Genomic DNA, 17,842 nt, shown 5'->3' on the forward strand with positions numbered 1-17,842 from the left:
GGGTGATGGAAGTGAGTGGGGTGAAAAGGGTAAGTAGCGCAAGAGTTCACCCTAAAAAACTATGGCGTCGTGTTACAAACATGTGAAAGGTGCTGCCCAGACTTTAGTCCCAAAGTGAAGATACAGAAGTTGTTTTCACATGCATCGCTCACAGCTCATTTGTCACTGAAATCAGAATATTTTTAGGACTCACTGGCTACTGAGGTACTTCACGTGAAGTCATCATTCCCTGAAAGACGTCTTGCCACATATTTCTCGTTGTGCTTACAGTTAGGGAACTAACTGAACTCACTGCAGTTATTCTTAAAAAAAAAAAGAGGGGAAATGGCTGATGGAGGATTTCACCATCATGCTCGCACGATGCGTCATCTTGGTGGGAAGGCAAGTGCCTGGTACCGAATCCCACCCTCACTCTCTGTTGCCCTTGTGCGCTGTCACTGCAAATTATTTATAGATACTTCTCCACAAGTGTTCTCGTATACCTCTGCACCTTTCATTATCTGAATAACAACTTGTCATGTGCCTGGCATATTTCAAATCCTGAATATGTTGTTTTTATGACTTTGGAGCTCCAGGTGCATATGAGACTTGTTTTGTCTTCAAAATTTTATTGCAGTTATCTTGACGATGTAATGATCATAACATTTTAGTCAATACGTTGAAAAAAAAACTACTTTTGTGTTTTCAGTATGTGCGATGGAACCTTTTACCTTTTTCTCTGCATTACAACAGTTTTTCCTGTTTCAATTAGAAAAAAGTGGTTCAAAGGTCAAACTGTCACCCTCCAAACCCATTGTTAACCGTACAGTTTGTTTTTAAGTTATATTCTAACATTTTTAACATGCACAAAAATGCAAAGTAAGTTCATTGTTTATGAAAGATAACAACTCTCATTGTACTATCTACAGTATAACATTCCTACCTGAAAAAAAAACTGCTACACATAACGACTCGTAGTTTATGAACCATAGTCTTGTCTTCTTTGCATTCTTCTTAGTACTAGTTCATTCATTTATGTGAAATACACTCATGTTGTTCCTGCTGTCATTTTCATAATTAGTCATGTTTACGTGACTATACATTTCCATTGGAAAATAAATTGGAATGCAAAAAAAGCACAACAGAAAAGGGACTACTGTAGTTTTCCTGATATACTTTAAACGTTTACTTTTACTTGGATCAAACCTGACTAGTGCAGTCCTCAGAGGACTAGTTGACAATTACAGCAGGCCCACGTTTTCAGTAATTTATGTCTGGGGGAATTTTTAGGTACCATTCAGTGGATTTGGCCTGTCACGCATTCTGTTTAATGACGTCAGGTTCCCATTTGATCGTAAAATAGTGATTGTGAAACACCACATTGCCAAAGATTCAGCTTTGTGCAGGAACAATATAATAAAATGAATCCAATTTCCAGGATGTCTCTCAAAGAAATGAAACAATATATACATTTTATATCTAGATTATTGCAACCATTTACACTTTTAGCACAGTGGGAATTATGAACAGTAACAACCAAATGTATGTTTTGTGTTGCATGACCCCAAGAAATGTGGGCGATTCTTGCCTGGTACCACAGTTCCATTTTCTATAATATAAAATAATTTAATTTCAAACATTGTAATTTGTAATAGTAATAAAAACCACATCAGAGTGACGTGAAGCTCACCGAAGCATGGCAGTGACAGGGGGACGCTAGGGGCTGCTGTAACTCCCCTGGACTAACAATAGCACCTCTGTAGCGATGATTCTTTTTATGTTTCTGGCACAACGCCCACTCTGCCTCCTACAAGATAAATGACCATGTATTAGGAGTCGGTTGAGCCCAGGTGCAGCCTCTCTTGCTGTCTGCCGGCCAAGCGGTGAGTATCCATGTAAAGCAGCCTGATGGTCATCGTCCAACATGGCCGCCTACCTTCCACCCACTAATTGTCTGGTTCCCACAGTTCGGCCTGCCTTCACTGCCTCTGAAAAATCCCCCTCTCTCAGGCTCATCTATCAGTCAGTGACCTTGTCAGGATGCATTGCATGACTTGCTTCGTGCTTTCCAAGGTGAGGCCGATTGCTTGTTAATTACTTATAAGCTGAGTCCGCCGGCCGCCGGACGCCTTCCACCCATGCAAACCGTTGCACAAAACCAACAAACAAATACTGTCCAAGATGCCTTTATTGCATTGGACTAATTTATGGGACCTCCAAGCAGTGTAATTATGTTTTCAAGCTTCACATTTAAGCCAAAAGAAATTCCCTTTATAGTTTGCCTTAGCTTGTGAATGTTATAAAATAAGGTTCCCTCATAATTATTTGATCATCATCATTACTATCAAGCCCAAAATCATTACCAAAGACCCAAATGAACATAACAGACATGAATTTATTGCAACAAAGGCACACTTTGTTTGTTTGGTTATCAATAAAAATAAATTACAGAATTTTATCATGGCTATTGACAATTTTGGGAACAGCTGGTCATTTTTACTAATAAGCACGAGTTATTTTGTTGAACTTATTATTTACAGTACTTTTTTCTTGTCCTTGACACGCACTAAAATGGAAATGTGGCACCAATTATGATCAAATAAGTCATAGCTTATCTCTATTAACTGAAGCTTGTACACTCAAGTTGTAAACATGCTACGCCAATAAGTCCAAATCCAACATTTTAATAAAAAGAAAACTTTTATTATACATTGGGGAGCGACCACCCAAGATGACTACAATCTGTTCACAGATGTGTCCACATTTAGCTATTTCTCTTTTAGGAAATTATGGAAACAAAAGATTTTCTGAAGTATTGAATGGTTTGCATACTGTTGCATCAGAGGGGGGAGGAAAACTCAAACTTGGGTCATATTCTGATTGTGTTCCATTTCAGTCAATCCACTGGTTGAAGGCAAACTCTGTTTAAATGTTTCCAGCTACTGCATCTCTTTAAAACTAGCCACAACGTCCCTATTTTCCATCTCTGGCTTATCTTGAACCTACGACCTAATAATGTATCACCTATCTATATTATTTATTCTTCTTATAGATTAGAAGTCCTTGTGATTAATTACCTGCTCCACCTCCCCGTATTCAGTCAAGCAGAGTTATGATCAGAATCACCCACAACGCACTCCAATTGTCAATTAACGTCAGGCATTCAGCTCGAATTTTATGACTCCACTACAAAAATTAGTACCAAAAAAACTTGCGCCAGTCGTGCCATATCACTTAGCTTCATATCACTGACAGCACCACGGCGATCAATCATGGCAACTTCGAGGTCGTTCATCCTCTTGTGTGGAATGTGTGTGCTCTTGTTCAACTTCATGGCAGCTGGAAAAAAAAAAAAGGGAGTCATTGCAGTAGGACTGCGGCTCTCTCTGTGATGGAGTGACCTCTTGTCATCAAACCGTGTTTATATTACATTCACAGGCTTGTACAAGTGTTAAGATGACACATTTAAACAGTTAGCATCCATTTCATCGGGCTTGAGACGAAAGATGCCAAGAGTCTGTAATACTAATTAGTGGCATGTTACTAACATGACCTTTCACTTTTTAGATAACAATACAGGCTATCTCATCCGAGTTGATGATTTAGAGCAGAGGTTCCTAATAGGTGGATTCTGCTCAGGCTCCAGGATCATTGGCCTTTTTGTATCAACCCAGAATTAATATCATATTAATGTGAGCAACATTTCTAATTTAAGATGTGTGAAATTTAGGTGCAGCCGGCTGTCTCATATTAACCATTGCGGCTTTCCATTAGCTTTTCTTGTCATTACAATGGTAAATGTCGAAAATGCACTGTGCACTCCTCCCTTGTGATGCCAATCAAATCCACAATTTACATTAGCAGCTAGAGCGAGTAGGTGTGCTTGAAGTCCCAAAGACAAAAATCCTGGAAAAAGTGGTTTTAAGCTTTTTATCTGTTAGTGGTCCTTCAGAATGTTTGCATTTGAACACTATTTCCAAATATAAGTATACAATTTATATAATTATAGAACAATAAAACTATGTTGCTGGCAGATGGCAATAACAAACAAACTAAATTACAATGCATGCCAGGCCTGAGGTGAATACCGCGCCAGAAATTCTCAATTCTTTGCAATTGCATGCTTCTCCCCGTCATTGCAATCATATGCGAGTCATCACGTCCGCCTTTTTTTTTGTCTAATCCCTACAATGAAGCTTGTGGTGGATGACAGCATGTGTAAGCAGTAACTGCTGGAGATATGTGCAATGTTTTTTTGTTGACTGCTGACGCCCTGCTGGCCGCAGCTGCTGCTGGGCGTGACAACACGGAAGAGGCCACAGTTTACTGTAAAGCGCTGATAACGGACTGGCCTTGAAGGTGACGCACACGCACCTGCTTGTATGAGACATGGATTATCCAGCACATTTCTCCAAGTGTCTAGCTATGTAAACCTTCTACATTTAATCAAATATAAAGATAACATATGGTCAGCAATCATGTATTTTTTTTTAGTTTTTATTGTTTAGCACATATTATTACATCTATAACCGTGCAAGGAGGGAGACGAAGCCTAGGCCTTGTAAAGAGCTCCACTCCTATGTATTATTATTGCTCTGTGACACTTGTAGATTACAACTGTTTAATTCATTTCAATTGTAATTTTGCTGTGGTGAAGAACTGTATTGCATTTTAATGAGAGCACTTTCTACTATTTTTATTCCCTTTTTGTTATGTTAAAGGAATATGAGATTAAAAACACTTTTCAGTCTGATGTAGTACAGTTCCACACTGCTGCATATTAATCCCGACATTGTGTCTTTCAAAGAGCCAATTTTAGTATAAATATTTGACCAGAACCAAAAAGCTAAATCCTGCACTGAGATATTATTAATGCGTTTAGTTTACATAAACTAGAGGGAGTTTAGCGATGGAGGGTGAAGGTGAAGAGAAACAAGCAGCTGAAGATTGCGTGTTAAACATCAGTGGACAAATGTTGTGTCTGACACATATAGCGTGGAGATATTCACTCTCCCACAGATTGTTCTTTTCTTCTTCTTATCACAGCTTCTGATATGGGACTCTTTGAAGACGTCTCACTGTTGATAGAAGGGGAAATAAAAAAAAAAAAGCATAGCCATTGCCTGTTCATTAAAGGAAAATAAGGACGGACAACTATCCTGTTTGATAAAAGTTCTTGAAAGACTTCCAGTCCTTAATATAAATTGAATTTTCCCAGATGGGGTTTGATGAACTGGTGTTTCTTTGAATTTAAGTAACAATACATTGGGCTTTGGAGAGAGTTTAGAGTTTTATATAAACGTTAGACATTAACATCAGACATATAAGTAGAATTTGTCTGACAAAATGAAGTTAATAAACTTTCTAGAAGACGTACCTATCTCGTTACATCTGGCCTAAATGACACAGCGTTTCAGAAAAAGAGCATTATACCATCAATCAAACGTGCTAGTGGTAGTGGGATGGTCTGGGGTTACTTTGCGACTTAAGGACCTGGGTGACTTTATAGTCATGAATTCTGCTATTTAAAAAAAAAAATCCTGAGGAAGAACTGGCCAGGAGTGCATCACAAAAACATAAGAAGTTTTTTTTATACCACTGTTTGTGACTCACTGAAGAAAAGCACTGTTGTTTAGTGTGTTATCTGCACATTTATGAGCAAAACAACACCTGCAGATTTGCCTGCAGAACTACATCTATTTTAATTCCGATGACCGGTGTTGACAGTCATATTAAACCACAAATGTTTTTCAAGCACAGCCTGTCTTTCGATCCACGCGAACAGATTTGTGTTCAACTACAAAAAAGTAATGTCTTTTTCACGTGTACCGCTAGGTCACATATCGTCGTATAGTTTATCATCATGTGGCTTTTTGGATGAGACAAAGCCTTCTCCGATTCCCTCATGGCGCTGGAGAAAGTTTGGCTCTTGTGTGTTTCTTGTTAAGGGTCACGGCTAGTAGTGACCGTTTGCCTTCCTCTCCGTTCTGATGTTGTTTTAAACCCAGAGTTAACCACATAGTGATCTGAAGAAGAATGGGCGTATTTGGGGACCGCCATCCGTCATTTGGGCTGAAGGGCTTGTTTTCTCTCGGAGCGGTCACCTCTGATGAATCTTTGCTAAATACTCCGCTGGGGAAGGCATGGCTAGCGTTTGCCTTGGCTTACCAGCAAATATTTCGGCCAGATTTCCTCCGTTGTGCCACAACCTTTTGCTCTTATTGCACATTATTTATGGTCTTTGTTTGTTTATCAAGGGCGGACCCCGGAAGTTTTGGCAATTGTTGAGGGAGAAATCATTTTTCTCTGCTTCCATATTTAAGTCAGCTTTGCGGACATCCTCTGAATGTTTGGGTCTTCTTCTGGGATATGACTTAGCCTCTGTACTAATTCCCATAGTAAGCCAGAGAGGATTTTATTGTGGCTCGAATAAAAAAAAACTAAACTCAGCAATTAAATTTTGTGAAAATGGACCATATATAACATGTACTTTTATTTTTATGCTTATAATCAAGCATAAAGTTCTTGCTCTATCGATGATGGATTGATGGATGAATTATAAATGTTCATACTCCCAACCCAAAATCAAATCACTCATCACTTATGGCGAGGTCACCGGAATTCTTGATGAATATTCCAGATGGCGATGATGGGAAGTGCCTGACATTCATTGTCCACTATCTTAAATTCACACTCCACACTTGATGTTATCGAGTGTTGGTGGGTTAGCAGAGTAAAGTTGCAGGCAAGAATTTCTTCAAAATCGATCATGTCGTGGTGTTAATGGTGGAGGTAGTGTATCCTCTTGGGAGTAATGAGTCATTGTTGTTCCTCATCAGTCTTTGTTAATTTGCACGAACATGATGACATCATCTTCACCTATGAAGCATATTTATGTATTTTCATACAGTGGAAATGAAAAGTAAACACATCCCTGTTGAAATGCTATGTTGATGTGATATGAGGAAAAAAAGGGACCAAGACAATAAAAAAAATCTGCCATTATTATGGATTATTTCCCTAACAATTCGATTAAAAATATAATTTTTCAATAAAGGAAATACAAACAAGAATTTATATTATTAAATGTAGTATTCATAATAATAATGATGATAATAATGATAATAATTTCCCACTTTTTTCATCTATGCAAATTGCATGGTTATGTAATTTAAATGTCCATGTTAAAAACAACTGATGACAGCTTAGTTGCATGTAGAGTCAAGGTCAAAACATGATTTTTCATCCTCGTGTGTCAGCATTTTTGACCGTGTGACAAAACAATGCAGTTTGCATGACTTTCCGTTACACATTTATCCATCACTTTAATTCCTTAAGTCAATTTGTTTTTCTTTTAGTGCTACACAAAGCCTAAATTTTAAAAACACTGCGCTCGACTTACTGTTACTGACACAATGTGCATCTTCTTACTTCATTATATTATGAAAGTATTAAGAAAGCTTGCTGTGTTTCAAACTAAGGAGGTGAATCAGAAGCATCACAGAATTTGAGTCAGGGTGTGTTTGAGCATTGTGTAATCACTTTAATTATTTTTGATTGTTTAGATTCTTAACTGTACTGTATTTTTGACAATGGCGATAAGATAGTTCCAAATAAATGAACAATGAAAATGCAGATTTGAAATGCTAAAAATTTAAGGAGAATTAGTATCATTATTGCCATTTTTACTTCCAGCAGCTTTAAACTTTTTCTTACTCTTGAACGAATCCACTTATCCATCTTCATTTACACGAATGCAGAAAAGTGAGCCACACATGAACTTGGCCAATCGAATACAAATGTGTGCTTAGTCAGAGCCTGCTGAGAAGTCGGTGAGGGTCAGGGCAAGGCGAAAACCTTTCTGACTCCGCCCCCTGGCCTGTGTGACTATAGCCAGTATTTGAGTCTTCGGGGGGGCAAAAGGCAAGGCAGTTGTGGAAGCGCAGAAACGAGGCTGTGATACCCTCACGCACACTCCCACTCACTTCACTTTGAGAAGGAAGCGGGCACACCTCCATTTTGGTCATCATCCATTCTTGTCAGGGTTCCCTTCAGGCAAGAATGATGGCTTGGTAGTTTGTGAGCTGTGACTTGTGTTTTGTTGAAGAGGTTGACTCCTTCACTGGAATTCCATCTTTCTTTTTGGACTCTTAACTCTCGTACCCAATGCTGACCGAAGCGTGCGGCGCCATGTCGATGGGCTCGGATGTTCGGGATCTGACTCTCCTGTCTCCAAGCCCCCAGGTCACCTCCCTAGGTGGGGCTGGAGGTGGCTGTGGCCAGTGGACACCACTGTTGGACCTCCATCCCGGCTCTCCCTACAACTCCCTGTCCTCCCACCACTCCTTCATCAAGCAGGAGCCGAGCTGGGGGGTCGCCGACCCTATCGAGGACCCCCACTGTGGACTCGGGGCCTTCACGTTGCACTTCTCGGGCCAGTTCACAGGCTCGGGCCCTTGCCGGGTGGGGACCTTTGGAGAGCCGACGGCGGGCCAGCCCAGGGTTTTTCCCAATGGAACCTACCTCCCCGGCTGTGTGGACAGTCCTCCTGCACCCAGGAACCAAGGTAAACATTTGTCAGCCCAACATTATACAGATGTCAACAATTCAAGGGATGAATGGCTTCTCAGAAATGTGACATCCTCTACTGTGTGTTTGTTGGGTTTTTCAGCCGTGTTGTGTCTCGGCAGGATGTTATGTGCTTTACTGGGACAACATGCCCTATGTCAGGAACTAACTTGACAGACGCCGACAGCCATCACAGTCTTGCTGCACCGTAACCTGTTTCCTTACATGAACTAATCACGGGCACTTTTTAAATTGTCCCTCCAGAGCACAGTTTCACAAATGCTTTCAGCTCAAGATTCAAATCAAAGATGACATTTTTACTCTTCAAATTAAAACTGCTCAACATTTTACTCGAATATCCTACGTATGAACATAGAGTACGACAAACCAGTAGAAATTAAGCAGCAATCCTGAGTGTGAGAAACATTGATCAATATTATATATATATATATATATATATATATATAATATGTTGCTACTGGGATGTGTTGCAATAGACAAATCAAACAAGGCAGCTTGTTAAGTGGATCTTGACAAATGTCTGTATAAGACTGTATAAGTCTTATACAGTGTATTGATCAGTTAGTGAGTTAGTGTTGCTATTGTTATCCTTATTTAACAATACACACGGTAAACAAAATAGTGTTCCATAAGTGTAATGTCTTGGCCACAACTGCCTGGCTAAATAAATAAATAAATAAATAATAAATAAATAAATAAATAAATAAATAAATAAATACATACATATGTTTTGTCCTAAAATTCGACTCATGATTTGTCGCCCTTCATAATGCAAGATGGATGCCAAATGCCATAGTAGAACCTTTACCCAATATAATAAGAAAAATGTTATCATGATTCAAAGAATAGCCTGTTATGCTGGTTATTATAGCTGTTATGAAGTAATAATATTTTATATAAAATAATTAATATGATACAATCATTTGATGGGATTCAAATATTTATTTTCTCAGGATTTGTTCCCTAAAGAGTTGATAGTCATAAGATTTTAATGTTTGCCTTATTTATTTCAGCAATAATTTACGATTTTTTTTCTTATAAATCGTGGTGGACTCCACAATCTGGATTTGCAATCTGAATTTGAGACTTTTGTATGCAACATAAATATGAAACTCCTTGCAAACAAAGCTCAAGTCTGCTGGGGCTCGTTACTTGGAGGTCAGAGGTTGAACTGCGGACGTGTGCGCTGATGTGACTTCCACAGACACTGTGCGAGCACTCTTGTTCGCTCGCTAGTAAAGTAGTTTTTGATGAAGTGATAAACTGCTCTGCAAGATGCCGGGATTTGAGTAAGACATTGCGAGTCATTTTTTTCTGGAGAAACCTCTCAACGGCCCTCCTAGGACTTACTTTTGAGAATTCTTAACTTCTGCTTGAACTTTCCTCTTTGAGAAGCTCAACATTCTTATTTTAATAACTTAAATGTAAGTAGCATTGATGTGATCCGTTCTCCTTTTCTGGGAAAACCCCTCGGTTTGTTGTAAATATTACCATTAGGCTCACTCAATGGTGAAAACTAAGAAATACTTTTACATTTAACGATCCAATTATCCTTTAAAGATGTGTGTAACTTTGTTTTTCTTTAGGGTATGGTGCAATGGGCTTAGACGGGAACCCCAGTTACGCTCACACGGCGTCTCACCACCCCCCCCAGCTCTCCAGCCTGTCCTTCAAGCACGAGGACACACTGTCGCCACCAAACAACATTGGTAACAGTCTACTTCCTGGCACGTTCGCACTAAACTCACTCAATAACTGGAACACGGCTGCGTTCACGGCAAGGTCATAGACGTAGCCCATCATTCTTTCTTTTGTTTTTCCTGTCTCCATTGCTCTCTTCCTCTTGCAACGACTAACTCAGTCATAGACCTTCTGTAAATCAAGTATTTTTCACACAGAACTCAATTGCCTTTGCGTTTTTCACATCGTGACACAGCAGCCCACTGTCTGATAATGTAATGTGTGCCTGGTGTATGATTCACAAAATACTTGGCGCACAGTTGCATTAATAAGGCAAGCGTGTGTTGAGTATTAAACTTTACACAACTGTCCCTGTACTGCATTAAAGTGTGTGCAGTGTGTGCTTCTGTATGCCTTTACTGGGCAAAGAATTATTTTTGGTCATGGCATGGTTTTTAACAAGCAAATAAAAGTAAAATCCCCCAAGCAATACAAATTATAAAAGATACAGTAATGTTATGTAATGTAAAGTTGTGTTAATATGACCAAATGCCTGTATTTATTTATTGATTTTGAAAATTGTAGACCTCATGATTGTGGTATTACGACTTTATTCTTGGACACAAAGTAATGTACGCTTGGCTGAGTCTGTGACAAACTATGAGTCGGCTTCCAACGCAAAGTTGTGCGGGGATGATCCTCAAATCCCTGTGATGGTGATTAAGTGTCATTTTGCAAGCTTCTGTATCATCGTTGCTCCATTCTTACATCGATCATGTACCATTACTTTTGTCCATACAGTACCCATTGTGAGTCAGGCAAGCAGTGTTTCATTCATTAATGTAATCTTTAAACTACTTAATAAAGGTAGCAGCTATTCTTCCAATACATTGTATTAACAGAATTATTTTTTGTTATTTGCAGTTGAGCAGCAATACCCCCCTCCTCATCCACCTCCTCCTGCCCCACCTGTGTTCGGGTGCCACAATCCTGCAGAATCCTGCCCAAGCAACCAAGCACTACTGTTGAGAAACTACAACGGGTACAGTGTTTTGTTTTTTTCCCCTCCCTGAGGACCAAATCCCACCCTAAAATTCTTTCATGGGAAAAAAAAGAGTCATGAGTGATGATAAATAAAAGCGGAGTAAAGTAAGGCTGAGAATGCACTTTTACGCCCAGTTGGATATTATATGGACATTCTAGCAAATTCCCGCTGGGTGGTACTCCAACCTGTCCATTAATTCCTTCTGGCCCAAAGATCCTTCTGAATATCAGCCGTTATAGTGTGTTCATCACACTTGGATTTGGCTTTCTTAACTTGTCATATAAATATGTATTATCAGTAACCCTGCATTGGCTGTTATTTATTATAACATAAAGCACTGACTGTTTACATTCTTTTACAGGCCGTCACTAAGTCGCAATAATTCATTATCAAAAAGAGCAAAAAAAAATTAATACACGAGTAGAAAAAATAACACAGTAACTATTCTGATTCTGATTATGTTTTACCTACTGGTTCAAATGAACACATCTTATAATGCAATGCAAATGCAATATGAATATCATTGGAGCCAATGGCAGAATTGGTATTGATACACCAATAAGTGTAAAATTGTGTATCATTATTAAAATGCGAGTTCTGAGTCCTGAAACTGTGGGCCTGAAAATGAGTCCTCCGGCCCTGCCTGATGTGTTCCCAACTTGTCTTCATTTTGATGGAAAACATTTCTTTGGGTGAATTGGGTCGGAATTCTTTGAATACCGACTCGGGATGTTTTGGGGAAGAAAGAGGAGCATGTGCAACCCAAATACTGGAACAGCAGATGATAAGAGGAGACTTTGCTGTTTTCAGTAAGAACTTATGGCATGAGCTGGAAAAAATCAAGCGAACGCACCCACCCACACCCACACACGCATGCACATGCACACACCCGCACATGCACGCACGCACACGCACACACACACACACACACACACACACACACACACACACACACGCACACACACACACACACACACACACACACACACACACACACACACACACACACAGCGTATATGTATGTCAGATAGCAGTGAGCCTTTCCACAGTTGACCGTAGTTCAGAGCTGATTATTCTCCTTCCCTCAAGGACTTCTCAAGGAATGAAAGCCAGAATCCCCCCCACCCAACAACCCCCTCGAAACGTTCCCGTCTTTAATGATACCGAGGACAGAGTGATGTCATGCGGTGGTTCGTGGCGTACAAGGCACCGAGTCGCACCCCCGCTCCCCTGCAGACAAATACAATCCCATCTTTGAGTGTGTGTGTGTGTGTGTGTGTGTGTGTGTGTGTGTGTGTGTGCGCGCGCTCGTGTGATATGCCAAGGTAAAGCCCATGTTTTTTAATGAGCAGCACGGTGGGCGTACAGGATGTGTTAATAAGCAAACCATTCGGAATCCCCCTTCATTATCTGCACAAAGGGAGAGGAGGGACATGAAGAACCTTTAGTATCATAAATATTGCCAGCATGCTCCATTTAAAAAAAAAGAAAAAGAAAATAAAGATGAAACACGCTTATCGTTATTTTTCTAACATTGGTAATTGTTCAACTCTTGTTGTTAGTAGAATATACGTATACCAACAAAACACTTTAACTTAACTTTGATGAGAGGTGACGCTCAAGATGATAAAGTCTCTGGTTCATTCATTTATTTTTTTGTCTCTTGCCTGACATTGTGTCCCAGAGCCAAAGAAAAAGCCTGCATGCAGTGGCTTGATGCCCAATTAACTGAGCAATAGCAAGATATGTTGCACGCTGGCATTCCAGGTCTTGGACTGTTGGCTTCCGGATCCGAACTGTGTGCCAAAGAAAACGTACTGTCTTGTGATTCTGATTCAGATACAGAATATTTTATAAGTCTCAGAAGGGCCATTCCGTTTTATAGTCTAACCATACATACTGTTGTACAAAAAAAAAAAAAAAAAGTTTTTGTAATTAGAAAATAGCACTCTATCATATTGTACTTTCTACAACAAACAAAGTGATAACAAAAAAAGAGAATGTAAAGAATTAAACAGTTTATGTATCATGATTAATCAATATGAATCCATTATGGCTCCTTCTGGTGTGCATGTCATAGCCACCAGAGGGCAGTATAATACAGCATTGCAGACATAAACACAGATGAGTTTCACAACTACTGTCCACGACTCAGCAGCTGGAAGATTATTTTTTTCCAAAGTATAAAGAATATATGCCTCTTAGTGATGTTATATTATCCATCTGCATGTGTTGATTCACAATTTGTTCAAATATCTGTTGCTTAAAAAAACATCAACGCCGACACAAAAATGCAATTCAGCTCGTGTAGGATGTTTTGCATTGTTTGTTAGCATTAAACTAACCCTAACCCAAAGGAATGTTTTGAATACATGTGATTATCAGTGTTTTATGTTTAGTTTGACAGAAAATGTCAACTAGGATTGATATTATAAAGAATGAAGCCACATTTCTTAAGAATTTCTCACTAGCAAACTACTAGTTGTTGAAAAAATCTAAGTGGGATTCCTTGCCACCAATTAAAATGCACAGTTTGTCTCCTTTAAAGTCAAATGGCTTAATCTCGTAAACCGGGTCACTCTTATCTCAAACCAGCTAAGCAAAGTCTTAGAAATAAAAACATCATGACATCAAGAATAACCACACCCAGTGGCCGTACAGCAGAACAGAATGCAGAATAATTCTCGGTTTATTTTGCATTTTGTGATTTTAGCTGCCTAATGGAAGAAGGGATTAAAGAATTTTGGAGAGCGGTTTGCATACTGCACCTTGAAATGTCTGACCCATCTTTTTGGCTTTTGACTTTCCCCCACATGATTTGAGTGTTAATCACTGTGTTTTTGCTAAATTCCCATCAGTGATAACCTGTACCAAATGGCGTCTCAGCTGGAATGCGTCACGTGGAACCAGATGAACACGCTTGCGTCTTCCATGAAGAAGTAAAAACAACCATTTGTTCTCAAGTCCCATAGATAACCCTAACCAAATAAAATCTTTCATTTCTTTTAATTTGTGTATTTTGTTTCGTAGCAGCCACACGACCAGCTATGACAGTGATCCCATACCCCCGCCCCCTCCCATGCTGGTGAGCGCCCAGTACCACATCCACACGCATGGCGTGTTTAGGGGGCTTCAGGTCCGTCAAGTGAATGCAAGCGCATGCACAAAGGAGGTAAAAAACAGCTCTCGAATAAACAATGCGTGTGCTTCCCTGTCCAAAAGGATGTAAGACGAGTTCCCAGTCTCGCTCCACCAGCTGTAAAGTCATCCGAGCCCAGTGAGAAGCGTCCTTATGTGTGCACCCATCCTGGTTGCAACAAGCGGTACTTTAAACTTTCACACCTGCAGATGCATGGAAGGAAACACTCGGGTGAGTTTATCTCGAAATGATTATACATAAATGCTATGGTTGTATGAAAATTCCTAGATTAAAGCAAGAGATATAACAAATAATTCGCCCATGGGTGGGTGAAACGTTGAGCTCGAGAGCAATGATGCAAAAAGTCTACACACCCCTGCTCAGATGCCAGCGTTTTGTGCTGCAAAAAAGTTACAAAACCCTTCCCACTATTAATGTGACAACTCCAAAAAAATCTATCCAAGCGGGGAAATAAATATAAACAAGTACTAGATAATCAACAAGATTATGTGGTTGCACAAGTGTGAACACCCTCTTAGCTGGAGGTGTGGCCTCTGAGTAACCTCAAATAAAGATGTTCTCGTAGGGTTTTTCTGACAGTAAAATATGTTTCCTCTGTGGGCCATGGTTTGTGCTGTAAAATGTGATTACAGAAATGTCAGGAAAAGCCTATTTGAAAAAGTCAATTTTATTTGGGGTTTATCACAGGCACTCTAAATTATAGCAGTTGCGTACTGACTGACTTCCATTTAACATGTGTTTGATTAATATTGGTGAGTTTGAGAGAGTGTGCACTATTTATTTTTACTCCCCCTCTGAATTTATAAATTGTAAAAAAAAACATACAACATTGAGGTGGTTGATGTTTCAGGTGAGAAACCGTACCAGTGTGATGTCACAGAATGCGGCCGCAGATTTTCTCGATCAGACCAACTGAAGAGACACCAGCGCAGACACACAGGTACTATAATGTCACACTTTTTAGCTATACAACAATACTTTTACTCATTATCAGGACTGTATATTATTAGTTGTGTATCATACAGTGGGGTTGGCATGGTGATTGACTGGTTAGCACAACGGCCGCACATTATATAGGTCACTGGTTTCATTCCAGGCCCTGACAATCCTGTGTGTTTCCATCGAGCAGTGGCTGAGCTAGAGGGGGACGGCGTAGGCACTGGGCCTCCCTGAAATATATCAAATAACTATCTATATCTGTCCAAATTAATTGAAAAATCTAACTTTAAACTAAATTGAACAACATTTCCTATTGCTGGATGTGACTTCACCAAACAGTCAGCAGGTAAAAATTTCAAGTGAAAATAATTCATTTAAAACCGTGTTTGTGCAGGAGTGAAGCCTTTCGAGTGCGAGACATGTCAGCGCAGGTTTTCACGGTCAGACCACCTTAAGACTCACACTCGGACTCATACAGGTAAAACAAGTGCGTATACCTTTTTATCTTCCTCCACTGCATCACTCTCCTGGTCAGACTTCTGACTCTGGAGATGGACTGCTTGATTATTGCACTGAATGTTTGAACGCGCTTTTTCATTCAACGCCCTTTCTCTGACTTATGTTCAGGCGAGAAGCCGTTCACATGCCGCTGGTCAAACTGTCAGAAAAAGTTTGCCCGCTCCGACGAGCTGGTGCGCCATCACACCATGCATCAGAGGAACCTGACCAAGCTGCCGCCTGCCATCTGAGCCAGGAAGGTGGCGATGCAGTGTGCCAGCCAATAGAGCGAGAGAGCCAGGTCAAAGGTTGTGGTGCCTTGCCAAATGTGCATAAGTGGAGGTCACAGCTGATGCCAATCCACCTCGACCACAAGGCACCCGTATGGCCCGCAAGATGCAACTCAGCCAGCACTCTTATTGGGTCATCTCCACTGAGGTTACTCCCATCTTATAATTGAGCCCAGAATTAAAAAAAAAAAAACGACACAAGGAAACAGTTGATGTTCTATTTTTGATATCATAGCACACTTGCACTGTTATTTGGGTTTTCTCGTAAGTGCTGAATCGTGTAAACTGGATTTAGGAAATGGACAGCAGTGATTTGTGGGGGATGTAAATACATACAATGCACGCCTAATAACTTTGTACATATATGATGTAGATGCTTACTTTTAAAGACATTTGTTTTGTACGGTGTATTTTTTTATGTCTCTAAATGCTGAACTACATCATTCTCCGGTGTGTGCGTTAGTGTGTTTGCGCTGTCAGGTTAAGAGGCCACCTATGATCGAGGTGTTTGGGGAGTGACAGGTAGTAAAACAGCACCCCACCGACGCTCTGACAGGGCGCAGGTCTCACCCTCCTAAATCTCTGCCGCACATCTTCATAACTGGAAACATCTGGAACTCAATAAATCGTATTAAAAAAAGACACATACCAAAGTGTCACTACCTCACTGAGGGCCCCAACATTTTTTAAGTCTTTATAAGTATTGAAGTATTGTCACGTGTAGGTATTCTACCTTAAGGAAGCAAAAATGGAAGAAAATATGATACTAAAATATCGAAAATTTGTGAGGAAGGAATATGGAAAAGCAAGATAATTACATCACAGCCACATTGACATTTGGCAGGAAAAATCTAATTGTGCTGATTGGCCTTTACACAGTGCTGACACACCGCCACCTGCTGCTAGTAGGTACGTTGGATATAAAAAGTCTACTCAGCCTAAAAAGCCTACGAGAACATCTGGAATTTATTTGTCGTTATTGAAAGACACTTGAAATTGTGTGACACTTGAAGGTGTGTGCTGACTCCCATGGTTAAATGGAAATGGTTAATTCTCAGCACAGCCACATCCTAGTAGGGTGTGCACAATTGTACAATCACAACTCACTTGTTTTTTCCATGAGTATATAGTTTAATGATCGCCTTGCGGTACTGTCCATACTAAGTTAAGAAAGGCATTTTACACAAGAAACCACATGGTGGCAGTGTCAACCTTTGCAACTCATGTTGTACTCTCTTGACTTAGACTTTGACTTCACACACACACACGCATGCACGCATACGCACACACACACACACACACGCACACACACACACACAGTTAGGGTTTTGAAGGAGGGTTTCAAACTAGGTTTAGGGTTTCAAACTAGGTTAGGGTTTTGGAGTGGGGTTTCAAACTAGGGTTAAGGTTTCAAATTAGGGTCAGGGTTTTGAATTAGGATTTCAAACTAGGGCTAGCGTTTCAAAGTAGGAATGCTGTTTTAAAGTATGGCTTCAAGTTTGGGTAAGGGTTTTGAAGTAGGGTTTCAAAATGGGTGTAGCGTTTCAAATCAGGGTTTCAAAATAGGATTATGGTTTCAAACTGGGGTTAGGGTTTCAAAGTAGGGTTTCAAATTTGGGTTACACTTTGAAGTAAGATTTCACAGTGGTTTGGGGGTTTTCT

At 40.0% G+C, this 17,842-nt stretch overlaps 1 protein-coding gene across 3 annotated transcripts; it reads left to right on the forward strand.

The window, feature by feature from the left end:
* The first annotated feature begins 7,862 nt into the window (after positions 1–7,862).
* On the forward strand, positions 7,863–17,552 carry wt1b (WT1 transcription factor b). Of its 3 annotated transcripts, none has more exons than XM_061277422.1 (9): positions 7,863–8,545; positions 10,155–10,277; positions 11,173–11,290; positions 14,152–14,232; positions 14,324–14,429; positions 14,516–14,663; positions 15,304–15,393; positions 15,787–15,870; positions 16,020–17,552. In XM_061277422.1, the coding sequence occupies exons 1-9, from the start codon at positions 8,146–8,148 to the stop codon at positions 16,139–16,141; spliced, it is 1,272 nt and encodes a 423-aa protein (XP_061133406.1). In that variant the 5' UTR covers positions 7,863–8,145; the 3' UTR covers positions 16,142–17,552. The 3 variants fall into 3 exon arrangements, with proteins under 3 accessions (XP_061133406.1, XP_061133407.1, XP_061133405.1); XM_061277423.1 differs by having other exon boundaries at positions 14,324–14,378; positions 15,787–15,879; XM_061277421.1 differs by having other exon boundaries at positions 7,869–8,545; positions 15,787–15,879.
* Positions 17,553–17,842: the final 290 nt, after the last annotated feature.

Source organism: Syngnathus typhle, linkage group LG4 (genome assembly GCF_033458585.1).
Source record: "Syngnathus typhle isolate RoL2023-S1 ecotype Sweden linkage group LG4, RoL_Styp_1.0, whole genome shotgun sequence".
Taxonomy (NCBI): Eukaryota; Metazoa; Chordata; class Actinopteri; order Syngnathiformes; family Syngnathidae; genus Syngnathus; species Syngnathus typhle.

What these genes read in the sequence shown, in the direction of transcription:
- wt1b (XM_061277421.1), top strand. Translation starts at nt 8,146, where the DNA reads ATGCTGACCGAAGCGTGCGGCGCCATGTCGATGGGCTCGGATGTTCGG. An exon ending in CTGTTGAGAAACTACAACGG is followed by an intron (nt 11,291 to 14,151) that starts GTACAGTGTTTT and finishes AATTCCCATCAG; the next exon opens with TGATAACCTGTACCAAATGG. An exon ending in GCATGGAAGGAAACACTCGG is followed by an intron (nt 14,664 to 15,303) that starts GTGAGTTTATCT and finishes TTGATGTTTCAG; the next exon opens with GTGAGAAACCGTACCAGTGT.